Consider the following 17741-nt stretch of genomic DNA (forward strand, 5'->3'; position numbering starts at 1 on the left):
ATGTATCAACATATGTGTAACTCCATCTATTGAAAAAAATCCACCTTATTAACCAGTACACCTAGTATATATCAAGAAACATGTATGTATATGTTTGTGTTTTTTGAAAGAACAAAACAAAATAGTAATTTATGTTGAAAGCCTAGCCAGTTAGGTATTAGGGGTTGGGGGTTGCCCCATAAGCCTCACCTGTCGAATGATACTCTTCACACAACGTAAAGGAAGGCCTTGATAGTTGGACTTAATGATCCATTTGAGGAGATGGTGGCCAAGCACTTCGAAGACCATGCAGACATCTGGGACATGGTTAAGGATCACTTGTGCATACATTTCCTGAAGTGATGCAATTACTAAAAGCAGCAGCACTGTGGCACGTGGCAAAACATTTACTTCTTCAAAACATGCAACAATCCTATATAATAAAAGGCTAATATGCAAATCAACTGAATGGCAAAACAACCAGTCACTATGATGCGCACTGACCACCAGGGGGCAGACACTCAATGCAGGAGCTGCCCCCTGGTGGTCACTTCATTCCCACAGGGGGAGCACCAATCAGCCAAAAGCCCTAAGCCAGGCTCACAGCTGGTGAGCGCAGCGGCAGTGGCGGGAGCCTCTCCTGCCTCACCAGCAACGCTAAGCCGTCAGTCAGACATCCCCCAAGGGCCCCTGGACTGCGAGAGGGCACCCCCACCCCAAGTGCATGAATTTTGTGCATCAGGCCTCTAATACTATCAATAATACCCAAGTGGTCCTTTCCTATTTCTCACCTAAATAAAATGATGGAACATTTACTAAGTACTTATTAAGTCCCACAGATTATTAATGTGTACCTGTAACAACCTTAGAAAATAATATATGTATCCCCACACAGAAACGGGGAGAGCCAAGTAAAGAACTATCCTGCGTTACAGTCCAAAGGTGGCAGTGTCAGGACTCGATCCCACACTTATCTGTGCTTTCACTCATTTTAGCACACTTTTCCTTGATGATCAGTCTTAATGAAAATGAGCAAGACCAGAACCTCATGAGCAATTAACGAGAAAAAAGAACTACCCTGTCTAAAGTGTCCTATTTGCCTGCCTAAATTTCTATTTCATGGGTTACATAAAACACTTTATAAAATAGAAATTAAACAAACTCAGTGAAGATATTTAATCTTTTCCTTCATATCTTCAAATGTGTAAATAGATCAATTTTAATATTGTAGGCAGTTTTCAAGAATATATGATCACAATATAAGACATGGCATTAAGACCAACCTATAATAATGAAGTCTCAGGAATCTGGGTGGTTTTTAAAAAAAAACACACAGAAATTCTAGTCAAACACCAACACTCCAGAACGATGGCCCATCATATAAATATATTTATGTCATTCCTACTGGAAGATTTAAAATGATTCTGAAACCATCTGAGAATACTTTATTCACCCCTGGAGGCCTATAGACAGGTTAGTTGATTTAATATATATATATATATATATATATATATATATATATATATATATATTTTTTTTTTTTTTTTTTTTTTTTTTAGTATATTTTTATTGATCTCAGAGAGGAAGGAAGAGGGAGAGACAGAAACATCCATGATGAGCGAGAATCATGGATCGGCTGCTTCCTGCAAGCACCCTACTGGGGATGGAGCCCGAAACCTGGGCACGTACCCTTGACCAGAATCGAACCTGGGACCTTTCAGTTCGCAGGACAACCTTCTATCCGCTGAGCCAAACCAGCTAGGGCTGACTTAATATATTTTACAATATCTGCATCTACCACATCATCACAATAACTACTGCTTTAAATATTAAGAAAAAGATTTCTACAGTGTTGGAGAACATGTGAGCTACAGATTTATGCGTAGATAATGTAAAACCAGTTTCCCAGGCATATTACAAAAAATCAAAAACTGTACTTATGAACACACAAAGCAACACCCAGATCTCTACATAATGATTTTTACATCACTGACAAATCTGAACTATGATGGTTTCTTACCATTTAACAGTAAAAATAGTCACTAGAATGTATATGTAGTATTTTTCAAAACTCCATTTACCTACAAATCAGCCGGTTTCTCCAAAGAAGCCATCTCCCTGTCAGCTGTCCCAGGAGCTGCCATGCAGATCTGATGTAGGAGGGGCTGCCCTGCGTGCCCATAAACCATCAGTCATTTGGAGAACAGGAGCAGGTCAGGACCAGCTCTACCTTCCTATCTATCACGAGGGAAAATGCACTCAGCAATTAGCAGAAATGATACTGAGAGAAACAGAGAGGTGGCTTTAGCAGTCAAGGGTGTGTGCTAGTACCTCCAAATCCACTCTAGAGGAAATACAAGCATACCTATATTATTGCACTTCATAGATGTTTCAGTTTTTTATAAATTGGAGGCAAGACTCTTCCTCCACCAACAAAAAGATTATGTGGTGATCTGGAACTGAACCAGCAATTTATCTGAGGTATGCCTGTATAAAAACCTCAAAAATATAGAGTATGAGGAGAGTGCTTCCCTAAGAAATGAAGACTTAGTGAGTGAATGAACAGGATGTTATTCTGGGATTTGAACTGAAATTTAACTCTGTCCTCAGGCTTCTGGAGCTTGAGCAGAACAAGTATCAAAATGTTGGATCTGTTCCAAAGATGATATAAAGCAAACAGCTAAAGATGGGGAAGGAGAACCCTGGCTCTGATACACCCTGGCAATCATAAGTCACAGGGTACTGAGCAGTGCCCAAATATTCCTGAACCCTGAGAAATAAGGACACAGTAGTCCCTTTTATCCGAGGAGATATGTTCCAAGACACCTAGTGGATGCTGGAAACTGCATGCAGTACCAAACCCCACATATTCTATAATTTCTCCCCGTCGTATAAAAATAAAAGGCTAATATGCAAATTGTCCCCTTGACCAGGAGTTCAACCGGGAGTTCAACTGGGAGCTCGACCAGGGACAGATAAAGGGAATGAATCTAATTCTGGAGCATCAGCATAAAACTGATTATTGTATTGAGAGCCTCCTAAGACCTCCCCTAAACACCCAGCCTTTAACACTCTCAAGACAAAGGACCCAGGCCTCGCTCTCCCTCTCAGGAGCAGGCATATGCCCTTCTTGCCCCACAGTGTGCATCTTCTAAACTCGAAGGGTCCTCATGAGACTTGCAACCAGGGGAGCAGCAGCTGTCCTGGGCTAACCTCCTGAACCTCTTTCCTAGGCCCTATTTGCTCTGACTTTCCAGTGAGCCAAAGCCACCCCAACTAGGCTAATTTCTTTCCTATTATGTTGCTCGAGAGCCAAAGCAGCCCCACCCAGGCTCTCCTGTTGCTTCTCCTATGCTAAGCCCTTCCTTGTTTCACTGTCCCCACCTTTAATAAATGTCTTCTCAAAATCACACACACTTGTGTTGTGAAATCTTTCCTGAAGGAAATCAAGAACACACACTACAGGTCGGCCCGAGGCAGACCTGCTCCAGGCTGGTCCACTATCTAGTAACAACTTGACTTTCACCAGACTTTTCCAAAGAAGACAAACTAAACTAAACAAAACCAACATATTTCCCTATTTACCTGGCAGAAAGATGAGACTATGCAGGATCAGGTGTGACTTTGCTATGCTGACATTAGCGGAGCATTTTTCCTTCTAGTGCCTCAATGAATTCTTTGCAGCTTCTGAAGGATACCGAGCCCTTGGGTATGGAATTTTTTACAGTTTCAAGCAAAAAGAAATGCTGGTATATGCTTCCACCTACCACTGTAAAAATAAAGTTCACTAGAATTATTTAAAAAAGATTAATAATTCCATGCAAGAATCAGGTCAAGTGATGTAAAATAATTTTATAAAATGTTACTACACCAAAACCCGCGAAAGCCCTAGAAGAGCACTCCAGACATATCACTGTCCAGCCCTCCGGGACTATATGAGAGGCTTTATGCGGAGAACCACAAAGCAGAGCAAGCACAAGTTTAAGCGGGCTTACACATTCCAATTTTTCAAAAGCAATAAGAAAGACTACAGTATAATTCAGCCATTAGGAAGCAACAGCAGTGTCAGAAAGGATATGGATTCCATTCATGCCTGAAATCTTGAAGTCATCAATTAGCTGTACTACCATGTCTTTATTTGGGTCACTGGGATCACTTTCTCGAACCTATGGAAAGAAAAATAAGTCAAAAACAGAAGTGTTTATGACTGAAAATGATTTCCATTATACCAACCAAAATGGTTTTAATGTAGGTGATGTGTTTTTTAAAACAAAATATTCAGTATTTGAACTTATAAAACATAAAATCAATTTTAATTTCATCAAACCCAGAAAAATCCCTTTGTAAAATTTTAAGTTATTAATTTGTCTTCTATCATTCAAGATTTTACAGTACTTACACATTTGAGCAATTTTATTTCATCCAAGGCTGTCTCCGTATAATGCTGGGCACTTTTTACAACTTTCATTGCAACAAATCTTTTCCCCCTTTGGAAAATGCAAATTTAAAAAATATAAGCAGAAGTGATCATTATAATGAAATTTACCCAATATATTCAAAGTTTTAATAAGCTTTCCTTTAAAACAGTGCTTTTCAAATTGTGGATCAATAATTCAGCAGGAGAATAATCCCTTATAATTGTTTCTGTTTTTTTCCTCATAAAATGAGGTAAACTAGAAAATGTCATTCATCACATATAATGAGAGTAAGTATCTTGTAACACTAGTTTCACTTCACACACACACACACACACACACACACACAAACAAAACAAACAAAACACACAAACACAAATGCATATTTATATTGGGTTGCAATGGCGTTTCATGCTATAGGTCATAGCTTTAAAAAGGAATCAGAAACCACTGATTTGGAAGGTCTATATGTTAATTTATATGTAAATGAGTTGTGGGGTATTTTGGTATGGATAAATTTTTGGGAAAAACTATGATCCTGCTATAATTTCAATGAATAAGCCTCAGATATAAAGGCAGAGGAAAGTTAATATTTTAAGATAACAGGAAAATGAACTTCAAACTGAGGGGGGAAATGTTTAGCTAGGACAGGGCAGGCCTGTGCGAAGCACTTAACACTGCACAATAGAAGCAGCTGTGCCCTCAGCCATAGCTTGTCGTAAAATAAAGATGACAAATACGCCAGGAATCAAGATAACAAATGACAAAGAACACTTACTGCATATCCCAGCAAAGCCAGACAGTAGAGAAGTGTCCCCATCCTAGCTTCCTAATGACATGGTACCGGCCGTTGAAAAGGTCTCCAATTTTCACTGGATGATATCCACCTTTTATTTAAAAAAAAAATAATAATTTCAAAAAATAGTAACAGAATATCATCTCTTCTTTTGTCAGTTCTTGATACCATTAAAGAAAGCTGCAAATAATAAAATCAGATTAAAATATATTTAATAGTGTAACATTTTTCAAGAATTTTCATCAAAAGTGTCCTTTGCCTTTCTACTAAGTTAATTAGAAAGGCAAGAAACCACCCAGCACTTCATAACACTTACTTAAGGTTTTATATTTAAGTCTAGGTGTAAATAATATGCACACTAGCTCCTGACATTTCCAAACAACCTTATAAGTTAAACACCAATCTTGTTAGGTCAGTACAATATAACTCACCAAAATAAAGGCTGGGTATCCTCCATAATTCTGCATACACTAACAAGGAGTCCTATATAATAAAAGCCTAATATGCTAAGTGTCTGGTCATTCATTCAACCAATCAAAGTGTAATATGCTAATAATATGCTAAGGCCACTCAACCACTTGCTATGATGTGCACTGACCACCAGGAGACAGTCGACTGATCACTATGATGTGAACTGACCATCAGGGGGCAGATGCTCCAACCGAATGGTTAGCTTACTGCTGGCGTCCGGCTGATCGGGACACACCCTGGAACCCTCCCACGCAACCCCCACCACCCCCTCCTGCTGGCAAACCTCCCGCATCCCTTCCCAGCCTCGATCGTCCACTAGAGGCCCAGTGCACAAATTCATGCACCAGTGGGGTCCCTTGGCCTGGCCTGCACTCTCTTGCAATCCGGGACCCTTCTGGAAATGTCAAAGAGTCGGTTTCGGTCTGATCCTGTAGACCAGGCTAAGGGACCCCACTGGTGCAATTCACCCTCCAACATAGCTTGCTCCTCTCGCCCTTCTTCCTCCAACTTCAAACTCCTGCCTTGGAAATAGGTTAGAGAGTGAGGGAGGCTGTATCATGTTAAGGTAGACTTTTGGGGAGGGAAGGGTCCTTCACAGACATCTGGCATAAAAAGGCCTTCACTTTGCATTTGTAAGTAAAATAAGGAGGCTACAAAGTAGCATGTATAATATAGCATTTCTGTGAAACAAACAAAAAAAAAACTAGGAGGACGATGTTAGCAACAAACAGCTTGATATAAAATTGCTTTCACTCTTTTAATCTATATTTTATTCTCTGTATCTTTTTCAATATTTTTCTGAAACAAACATAATACTTTTCTATTTTATACTCTCTTAGCATTTACCACTTCTTTATTGCAAAGATGCTATTTTCCCTTTTTAAATTTGTTTTCCTTTTTTTAAATCTGCAAAATTCTTATAAATCACTAAGACAGAGAAGTACAGAGAACAGACTGACAGCTATCAGAGGACAGTCTGGATGAAAACGATGAAGGGATTATGGAAAAAACCCCACAAACTAACAAAAAGAAACAAAACAACAACTCATAGACATAGACCACAGTATGGTGGAAAGAGGGGTGGGGATGGAGGGGGATAGAAGAGTATAAAGGGGGGATAAACGGTTACAGAAAGAAACAAGTTTAGATGGTGAACACACAATACAATATACAGATTATGTATTATAGAACTGTACACCTGAAACCTGTAATTTTATTAACCAATGTCACCCCTATAAATTCAATAACAAATTTTAAAAAGAAGACATAGATGGTTTGTGCCTATTTTTGAGCAGCTCAAAGCAGGTGCAGGAAGTACCTAAGCCAATTCTTTTAATCCATCTGTAACTTTCACAGGGCTAGGAATAATACTTCAAGAAATACTATGAATATAAATACTTAAATTGTGTTGAATTAATGAAGCAAAAATTTGAGTAGACACATTTTCTAAGATTCTTACTCTCATACCACTGTACTTGTTTTCCTTGGATTTTAATATCAAAGTGTATAACAATATTTTGGGTAAAAAAAATATGAACTAAAAGGTAGTAAATTATACATGAAAATAGGAAATTATTTAATGGAAGGGTGGGTGTTAACAGAACACACTGTGGTAATCATTTTGCAATATACACACATGTTAAGTCATTAAGCTGTTACACCTTAAACTTGCACAATGTTGTATGTCAATTATCCTATACTAGAGGCCTAGTGCATGAAAATTCATGCACTGGAGGGGGGTCCCTCAGCCCAGCCTGCCCCCTCTCACAGTCCGGGAGCCCTCAGGGGTGGGAGGCGACCAGGCGATCAGGGGAAGGTGACACCCCATCACACCTGTGCTGCTGCCACTGACGGCAGCGCAAGCCTCAGCCGGCCCTGGTTACCTGAGCCTCGAGCGGCCCTGGGCGGCTGGGGGGCTAAGGGGACTGGGTGGATCTGGAGGCAGGGCTGAGGGGACTGGGCACCTCCATCTTTGAGGGCGTGGCAGTCAATTAGCATATTCCCTCCTTATTGGCTGTGGGCGCCGCCATCTTTGCAACCTGCTGCTCAGTCATTTGGTCGTCCCCTCACTAACCTCCCTGCCGGCCTGGTCGCCCCACGCAGCCTGTTCGGTCATCCATTCAGTTGTGATGGTCACTTAGACTTTTATATATATGTAGATAATAAAAGCATAATATGCTAAGTGTCCGACCAATCGGTTGACTGGTCAACCACTCGACCAGTCTTTATGACGTGCACTGACCACTAGGGGGCAGACGCTCCGACCGGTAGGTTAGCTTGCTGCTGGGGTCTTGACTGATTGGAACTGGGCGAGAGTGCCAGACACTCCTTGGCTGGCCAGCCCCCAATACCCCAATTGGCCCCAATCGCCAGCCAGGCTGAGGGAACCCACCTGTGCATGAATTCGTACACTGGGCCTCTAGTATCTCAATAAAACTGAAAGAAAAAATGGCTTACCTCCTTAGAAGGTTAAACTAAAATTAAAATAGGCTCTGAATTTACAGTTTTTAAACCATTAAAATTAATACTAAGAGGGAAGAAAAGTAAACTATCATTTTCAAGTATGAATTAGGAGCACTCTCCTAGGCACACAAAACCAAGTTCAATGAAACTAAAATAGCCCTGGCTGGGGCTCACTTTCTTGGAACATCATCCCATACACCAAAAGGTTTCGGTTCAATTTCCAGGCAGGGCGTGTGGGGGAGACAACCAATAGTTTTCCTCTCTCACATCAATGTTTTCTCTCCCCATCTCTCTGCATTCCTCTCTCTAAAAATCAATAAAAACATATCGTCAGGTGGAGATTGAAAAAAATAATAATGAAATTAACTAAAATATGTTGTAGGTATTCCACAGGGGAAGCAGAGGAGGGGAAAGGAAGAAAGGAGAAATTGTTTGGGAAATGAGAAAGAACTTAAACAAAGCAGATTTCTTGACCAAAGTGGTTCTCAGAGCCACTTAACACACAGCGGGAGCCTCTGAGAGGAGAGCGGGCTGCCAATTCCAGACATATCTGCTAATGAACCCATTTCTCCAAAGAACTAGTAACATTTCACAGCACAAAGAAATAGGAAATAATACCTACTTCCTTCTTTTATTTTCACCCAAGGATATGTCTTTCAGAGAGAGAGAGAGAGAGAGAGAGAGAGAGAGAGAGAGAGATCGGCTGCCTCCCATATATGCCCCAACGGGGCATTGAACCCAAAACCTGGGTATGTGTCTTGACTGGCAATTAAACCCACAACACTTTGGTGCAAGGCATGACACACTAATGAGCTACACTGGCCAGTGCAGACGGTGTTATTTCTACACTGATGCAGTACACACAATCTCAGAGACAGTAAGCAATAGTTTAGGGCTGGAAAATGGCTGACTCCTAAGTCCATGGCCTGTTCACCAGTAAGAAATGCACTCCAGCCCTGGCCAAGTGGCTCAGTTAGTGCAAGTCGTCCCATATACCAAATGTAGGTCCCATCCCTGGTCGGTGCACATACAGGAGGCAGCCAATCGATGTATCAATGTTTCTTTCTTCCTTGGGTGAGGATTAAAAAATAAAAGAAAGAAATGCACTACATATTTAACAACTGGAGGACAGTCTTAGTCCACAAGGAACACTTGATAGCTTAATTAAAAGCCGTTTAATACTTAACTGTATAGTATTGCTAACATTACAGTCTAAATTTAAAAACAAATTTTTAAATTTCTTTATTGATTAAGGTATTACATATGTGTCCTTATCCCCCCATTGCCCCCACATCCCCCACTCATGAGTGAAAACAATTTAATTAGACATAAAGAAAAGAAACTTCTATCACTATTGTATGTTTCAGATTTGAATTCTAAAACAGCCACAGTGTGTAGAGGTGAACAAAAATAGAAGAGCACTCTTTTCAATGTAATCACACAAATGCTCCTTTTCTCAATGGGACTTTGAAAGTTGAACAAAAGAAATTACTTAGTCCAGTTACCTCAGAAGCCCACAAGATAGCTAAGAATATTGTGCCTAAAAATAGGACAACTAAACAAGAGAAACATAAAAATTTTTAAATACAAATATAAAAACAATTCAAAGTGCTAAATAAATATCCTTCTATTTTGAAAACTTGACATACAAATTTATATTTTATAATTTTTATATTTAAACTCACATATCACAACAGAAAACAAGTCTCCTCTGACCATTTTTCAATCTCTTTTCACAGAATGGTAATGAACACTCATGCTACCAGGGCAGACCACACAAGTACCCAACACCCCAGAAATCAGAGAAAACAGACACTCCAATCACGCTCAGAAATTCTCCAATCCCCTGAGATTAGCAAACAATGTACATCAGAATGACTATTAGCAGTGGACAGCCCCTGGCCCACCACAGTGTCCAGCACATAAGGAACGTTGAGAACAGTCACAGACAAGACAAAGACCCCCTCCTCTCCTTCCTGCAGGACCAGAGGGCAGTACAGGACACAGGACAACCACAGTGCTGGCCCGGAACTGCTCAGGGCATCAGGCAGAACTCCAGAAAGCATCAAGCACTGGAAGAATACGACGACTTAGGGTTTGAGTTGATGTTTTATTACCTATAAGTTTTCTTTTTCTTCTTAAAGAATAAAAATTAGATTGCATTACAAACAAGAAAGAACAAGAATGGACTGTTAAGTAATCATTAAGTTCACTGCCCTGGCTACTTTTCCAACTCCTAGTCCCCTAGCACACCCAAGAAAACTGTAAAGTTCTACCTATACTATTTTTTATTTTAATTTCAGAGAGGAAGGGAGAGGGAGAGAGAGAGAAACATAATGATGAGAGAGAATCATTGATCAGCTGCCTCCTACATGCCCCCTACTGGGGATGAAGCCCTCAACTCAGGCATACGCCCTGACTGGGAATTGAACTGGCAACCTTTTGGTGCATGGAACAACACCCAAGCAACTAAGCAACACTGGGCAGGACTCCCAAACATTTACTGGGGGGTTGAGGGGGGTAGTAACATTCTTCCTGAAAACTAAAGAGGAGGAAATACTCCATACTCGTGCTATGAACTTGGCATTACTTTTTACTCCAAAGCCTGGCAAAGACATTTTAAGAAAGCTATAGACCAATTTTCCACATGATGTAGATACTAAAACTCTAGACAAAATTTCATCAAATCTAATTTAAACAACATATAAAAGGGATAAAATTTCATGACCAAGTGAGGTCTATTCCAGGAATGAAGCTACTTCTATTTAACATTGTACTTAAAAGTTCTGGGCAGTATAATCAGGCAAAAAAAATAAATATAATCCAGACTGGAAAAGAAGAAATAAAACTATCTTTATTCACAGACAACAGGACTGTCTAAAAGGGAAAGCTGAAGAAATCTGCAAAAGAAAAAACAAAACAAAAAAAACCACCTACTTAAACTAATAAGTAAGTAAAGTCAGGTAACAAAATATTAGCTCAAGATATAAAAACCAATTGTATTTCTACATACCAGCAATAAACAGTGGGAAATTGAAATCTTAAAAATATATCATTTATAATAGCATACAAAATATGAAATACTTAGGGATAAACCTGACCAAAAATATGAGAATAACCTGAACAATGAAAACTTGCAAAACACTGCTAAAGGAAATTAAAGAAAGCCTAAATAAATAGAGTTCATGGGTTAGAAATCTCAATATTGTTCAGATGCCAACTCTCCCCAGCATGTCCAGGGGTTCCCAAAGGCGTAGACGGAGTCGGCGAAGAAGGAAGGACACGGAGACAGTGTTCAGTTGATCAGCAGCCTAGCCAGGATCTCCAGCCAAGATCTCCAGCCAAGTTCTGGTCTGGATCTCCAGTGAAGTTCTGTGTCCATGTTCTCTTGCTAGGTTCTCCAGCCAGGTTCTCCAGCCAAGTTCTGGTCTGGATCTCCAGAGAGGTTCTGCTCTGGATCTCCAGCGAAGTTCTGGTTAGGATCTCCAGCCAGGTTCTGTGTCCATGTTCTCTTGCTAGGTTCTCCAGGTTCTCCAGCCAGGTTCTGTAGCCATGTTCCCTCGCTAGGTTCTCTAGCCAGATTCTGTCCAGGTTCTCCAGCCAGGTTCAGTCACCAGGTTCTAGTCAGGCTCTCTTGCCAATTTCTGTAGTCAGGTTCAGTCCAGGATCTTTTGCCATGTTCTCTCCAGCGAAGTTCTTCTGTCTCTAGGTTCTGTGTAGGTTCTGTCTTCTTGGTTCTGTCTTCTAAGTTCTGTCTTCTAAGTTCTGTGTTCTAAGTTCTGTCTCTTGCTGTCTTGTTACATCTGTATTTATACCAGTTGATTCAATCCTACCAATCTCTATTACAAAGGTTAGGGCGTTTCTTATCTCCATTCCAGGGAGTAAAGATTATGTAGCTTAAGCATGATTGTTCGTAGTTAAAGTGATTAATTACCCGCCTGGTACTTAGTTGAGGGGTTTTATTCCCTCCCTAACTTCAGGGGAAAATCCCTACCTGGGGAAACAACCTTTCTCAGAGAGGAGACCTTGGTTAAAACACATAGTGCCAAGAAGGTAAGCAAACATTTTAAGAACAGTATGCCATATATGCCAGGTCCTTTGAAACAGCAAGGACGGACCGGCTCCCGGCACTCCCCAAACTGACTTTTAGATTCATTTTATTTTCAGTCTAAATTCCAACAGGGTTTGTTGTAGAAAGTGACAACTAATTTGAATACTCATATAAAAATATAAAGCACTAATTTCATTAAAAGGTGCAAAGGCAGTTAAATTGGAAAAGAACAGACTTTTGAACAAATGGAACTGAACTAAGTGGTCATACCTATGGGGAGGTGAGGGAGGGGGCGGGGAGGAGAGAGGTGGCTCAGTTTGTTGGAGCAAAGTTTCTGGGTTAATTTCCCTGTCAGGGCACATGCCTAGGTTGCGGGCTCAATCCTAGCCCTGGTCAGTCAGAGCATGTGTGGGAGGCAACAGATCTATATTTCTTTCTCACATTGATCTCTCTTTCTCCCCTTTCCCTTCCACCCTCTCTAAAAAATCAGTGAATATGTTCTCAGGTGAAGATTAAAAAAAAAGAAAACAGCTAAAGTATTGCTTAAGTTGAAAATGGTTTGACTATCAATGATTCATAAGAACCTATTGTAATTGGCCTTCATAAACAAAATTTTACAACCAGTCTTCAGTAACCAAAATTTAGGTTACAAAACAAATATGAGGATATGTTGTAGATTTAAAATTTTATCATATATACTTCCTAAAATTTGACAGCCATATCTCAAGTTGTGAAAAATGTTTGTAGATCAAATAAAAATGTTGAAATCTAAGAATACACTATTCTCATTATTAGTAATTTAAAGTGCAATTTAAATCACACACACCCCAGTAGAAACATTAACAATACTAAATACAAAAAAAAAGCAGGGAAAAAAGCCCTACAATCCACTGAAAAAAAATTAGCAATAATGAATCCTCAGACACAACTATTAAACTCTAGAGGACTGAGGCTTGGGGGTGGTGTGTGTGTGGGGGGGGGTGGGGGGGGGGGTAAAAGCAGTCAGTCAGAAAAATAGTCATTGAAAATTCTTACGTGTAAATTAATCTCTCCTTCATCTAATGTTCCTGTAACACTAATGAGTAAGAGAGAGCTCTAGGGGAAAAACCAGAGCAAAGGGAAATGCTCCAAAAGACAGGATTCCCATTATCTAGAATCTAAGGAAGTAACAACAAAAATCACTTGAACATAAGATAAATATCATGTATGCAAAAAACAACTTTTGCAGGAGGGCTACAGAGATTTAAGTTCAATTCATAGATTGAGAAACTTTGCATATTTGAAATGTTAATAAAGGCCAACAGAGAATTTCAAGCTTTTGCCAACTGTCAATTACTTATACAGACTGGTACTTAAATTCAGGAATGCTGATTTAAATCGTAGCATTGGCATTTACTAGCTAGGAGACTTTGAGCAAATTACTTTATTTCTCTGGGTACTTGCCCCTACCTCACTCAGAACCATACCTGGACATACTAAGTGCCCTCATAAGTGTTTACTCTTCTTCTGTCATTACCCACCCCACTGTGATTAAGGGGTCAGCAGGCCAGGGTTGAGAGTACTGGCTATTCCTATTTAAAATAGTAAAACTGTCCCAAAGTGTAATCTAATTAATCAGGATAGCCCAATTAACAAAAGGTTTTTGATATTCCACATACGATAATGATTTAGTTGTCAAATATCAATGAAGAGAAAGAAATTAACTTTTCTTTATCAATGATTTAGCCAAACATTAAAATAAGAGAATCAAGACTTTTCAACATTCAAATTTAATGTCACTTCCCTAGACATACAAAGACTGGTGATAAAGACTGGCTTCTATCTTGGGTGCTCTCTCTGATAAGCCCGCTGCCTTGCTGTGAGCAGACTGCCCTATGGAGAGGCCCTTGTGGCAAGGCGCTGAAGGGTCAAGTGAACAGCAGTGAGGGATGGAACCCACAACCACCAGTATGAGCAGGAAGGCAGATGCTTCGGATCCAGTCAGGCCTTCAGAGGACTGCAGCCCAAGCTGACAGCTGGACTGTAACCTCAGGAGAGAACCTGATCCAGAACCCACCATACTTCTGCAAATCTTTTAAACAGAGACATCGATGGCCTTTGTTACAAATGATTTTTCAAAGGTTTCTAAGGTGAATCACCTTGGAAAAGAGACATACTATCATTCTCTAGAGAAGAGAAGAGGCTGGTCTGCTGTCCAGTATAATAAACATCTCCCTGGTGAATAAAGGTGGGCAGGTTTGGCTCATAAAGGATTGGGATTTCCTATGTTTAGAGTGCCTTAGCTACAATACAAACCCACGGTGAGCAAAGCACCCACCTAGGCCTGCCTCCACATGGCTCTTGTTGGATTTGGAGGGCAAGGGAAACCAGTATGAACATGAAGCTCAGGCTGCTTCTGGTGCTGTGAGTAATCAAGTCCTTTGTCTTTGACCCAGGAGTTTCCCATCTAAGCACCCACAAAACTGTGGCCAACTAACTTATTGGCTTGCAAGAAGGTTAAAAATCTCAGAAAAGTCTTGGTTTGTGATGAATTTATCTTTGGAATCAGTCTTGTTTAGAGTGGTTGGTTTGTTTTCATCTTATGAAAACTCTTAAGTCTTAAAATCACTGCATTTCCTTCCTTGCTTTGATGACTAAGAAACCCAGAGGCAAATTTGCAACACTCCCAATTTATACATATCTTTATGACTAAATCTGTATGTATTAACCTTAATCTGATTTTACTTAATTATTTCTACTATATATTTTCCTCATCTATTTGTTTATTGTATTCTATATATTTATTTGTAAAATGTCTCAAGTATGTAAAGTGTTAGGATACAAATAACAGTACTAATCCCTCACAATAAACAAGCTCAAACAAGGCTCCCTCTTGGAAAACATTTCCTGATTTTCCTGGCTGAGGAGGAGCCTCCCTCCTTCCTGTGCTTCTCTTATGCACTTCCATAATGCCTCCTTATGCTCTGTTACACAACACCATACAATGTATTTTAATTATTCATATTCTCATTTGTCTTTCCCAGGAGATTATAAGCACTTTGGGGAGAGGGACAGTATTCCTAGCATATAGGACCTGAATCGCAACAAATACACAAGAAAGCACAAGAACATGACACAAGACAGACAGAAATGAATGTGAGGTAGGTGGTTCTCTACTCCGTGGTAGGATGTGAGGGAGAAGTGGGAAAGGCTTTACTTGTGTAAAATGTGGGCTAAAATTAATCTACGTTAACTCTAACAGAAAAACAGAGAAAAAAACAAAAGAAAAAAGATAATACGAGGAAAATTATAATAGTGAGAAAGCATGTTTACAGTAAAATATAGAGTTCTGTTTGATGCTAAGAAAGAAAACAAGAACAGTAGCACATTGGGATCTAACTGTGAGGAGCTTGGAGAGTTTCACGTTTAGACTTTCATTGTGAATTGTGAAAAAGTTTTAACAATACAGTATATCCTTAAGACAATTTCCCTTAATTTATCATGTCCAGATGGGGGAAAAAGTGAACTAATAATCTAAATGCAACTCAAGTAATCCTACATAATAAAAGGGTAATATGCAAATGGATCCTAAAGGCAGAACGATCAGGAACGACCAGTCACTATTGACGCACACTGACCATCAGGGAGGCAAACGCTCAATGCAGGAGCTGCCCCCTGGTGGTCAGTGCGCTCTCACAGGGTGAGCTCCGCTCAGCCATAAGCTGGGATGAAGGCTGCAGCTGCGTGTGCAGTGGCAGTGGTGGGAGCCTCTCCCGCCTCCTCAGCAGCAGTCGGATATTCCCCGAGGGGTCCTGGATTGCGAGAGGGTGCAGGCTGGGCTGAGGGACCCCCAAGTGCACAAATTTTCGTGCACTGGGCTTTTAGTATCATATAAAAACACTGCTAAGGGAAGTGCACAGAACAATTATACTTTTATTATACTGCAAAATTAAAATGTGTGTACTTAAGGCAAGCTGGTAAGAAGAGGAATGTTTATAAAATACTGAACACAGCAATCATGGGACCCACAAACATTTAGGAGATTAAAGTACACTGATAGCTCCATACATTTACAAAGTTGGAATCTGATTCTAAACAAAAATCAAATAAAAATAAAGGAATTCTTCTGCCTTATAATCAATAATCAAGGTTTCTTGTCATTTTAGTACTATAACTTTATAGCTACAGCAAAATTTTTCTAAAATATACTGATGTTGACATTCCTATTTTTCTAGAAGATTCCCTCAAGACTGACTGAGCCCACAGTGGAAATGCAAGTCACACTACTCTCTGGGGCAAGCCAGAATCTAAAAGCCTAATTTCTATATTTTAGAATAAGCCTGAATCATTTCTCAATCTGGTTTAAATGCACCTGGGGGGGGGGGGGCGAGGGGGGGTGTGCAGTGAAGTCCTTAAAATGCATAGAGGTTAACATCAGATCAGAAGGGGCTAGTGGCTGTTTTCAGGAGACCAAGTCTCGATGTACTTGACTCTGTAACCTGGGTCACAAGTTTTCTCATACATATACCAACAACTAAAAGTCCAATTTCACTGAAATTATTTTGAACATACTAATACCCTACAAATCTCAGAATTCACAACTAAGAGAGATAATGGACCCATTTTGTATCCATTACCAACACTCTGCATTGTTTCTTAAATATACAGTGCCATTTTGCTCCTTCGGTATATCTTTGATAGAAGAATCTAGACCATTGCTCCATTAAAATCACTTGTTATAAAAATTTTACCTTTAAACTGAAAAAATGCAGTCTATCGAAACTATACACAAATTGTTTAAAGTCCATCTGGTTGTCTAATTAATATTCCTACTTAATAGTATGCTGTACAATAAATATTCCAGAGATTTAATTTTGCCTATTAATGAAATCAGTCCTTTTTTAAAAAAAATCATTACCTAAGGATATATTTTTGTTGATCTGAGAGAAACATTAATTGAGAGGTTGCCTCATATATGCACCCCAACCAGGGATCGAACCCACAATCTGGGTCTGTGCCTCAACTGGGAACCGAATCTGAGACCCTTCTGTGTATAGGACGATGCTCCAACCAACTGAGCTACACCGACCAGGGCTAAAATCAGTCTTTATATCAGTGACTGCATTGATTTTAATTGTATGAACTTTTTTTTTTTTAACAGATTTCTCAGTGGGCCCATGAGAAAAATATTCCTCAGGGCTTCATATATATAAGAGTTAGTTATACCTATCAGTGGTCGCCAACCTTTCGGACCTCATGGACCACCAGTGGTCCATGGACCATCAGTTGGAGACCACTGACATATATGACGTTTAGAAATCAAGGTCAGTTTGAATGAATACAAACATATTGACTCAGCTTTAAAGCTGGGGATGGTGAAACAAGGAAGGGCTTAGGACAGAAGATGCAACAGGAGAGAGCCTAGGCGGACTGCCTTGGCTCACTGAGAAACAGTCACGGTGACAGAAGTGAGCCAAAGTGGGGCTGCCTTCAGCTTACCGGAAAGTCAGAGAAAAGGGAGCCTTGGAGACAGGTTCAGGGGTAAGCCCAGACAAGCTGCTGCTGCCCATTGCTCCTCTGGTTACAA

The 17741-nt window shown here is 40.0% G+C and overlaps 1 protein-coding gene across 2 annotated transcripts in view; it reads right to left on the reverse strand.

Annotated features, from left to right (window-relative positions):
* Positions 1-17741, reverse strand: part of SRPK2 (SRSF protein kinase 2) — a 138486-nt gene that overhangs the window by 40807 nt on the left and 79938 nt on the right. For both annotated transcript variants that reach the window (XM_081101785.1, XM_081101784.1), the window contains exons 3-6: positions 5173-5281; positions 4379-4466; positions 4056-4145; positions 190-294 (exon numbers count right to left, since the gene is read on the reverse strand). In XM_081101785.1, coding sequence (XP_080957911.1) covers positions 190-294; positions 4056-4145; positions 4379-4466; positions 5173-5281 — 392 coding nt within the window. The remainder of the gene's footprint in view (positions 1-189; positions 295-4055; positions 4146-4378; positions 4467-5172; positions 5282-17741) is intronic.

Source organism: Myotis nattereri (genome assembly GCF_964212035.1).
Source record: "Myotis nattereri genome assembly, chromosome: 11".
Classification (NCBI taxonomy): Eukaryota; Metazoa; Chordata; class Mammalia; order Chiroptera; family Vespertilionidae; genus Myotis; species Myotis nattereri.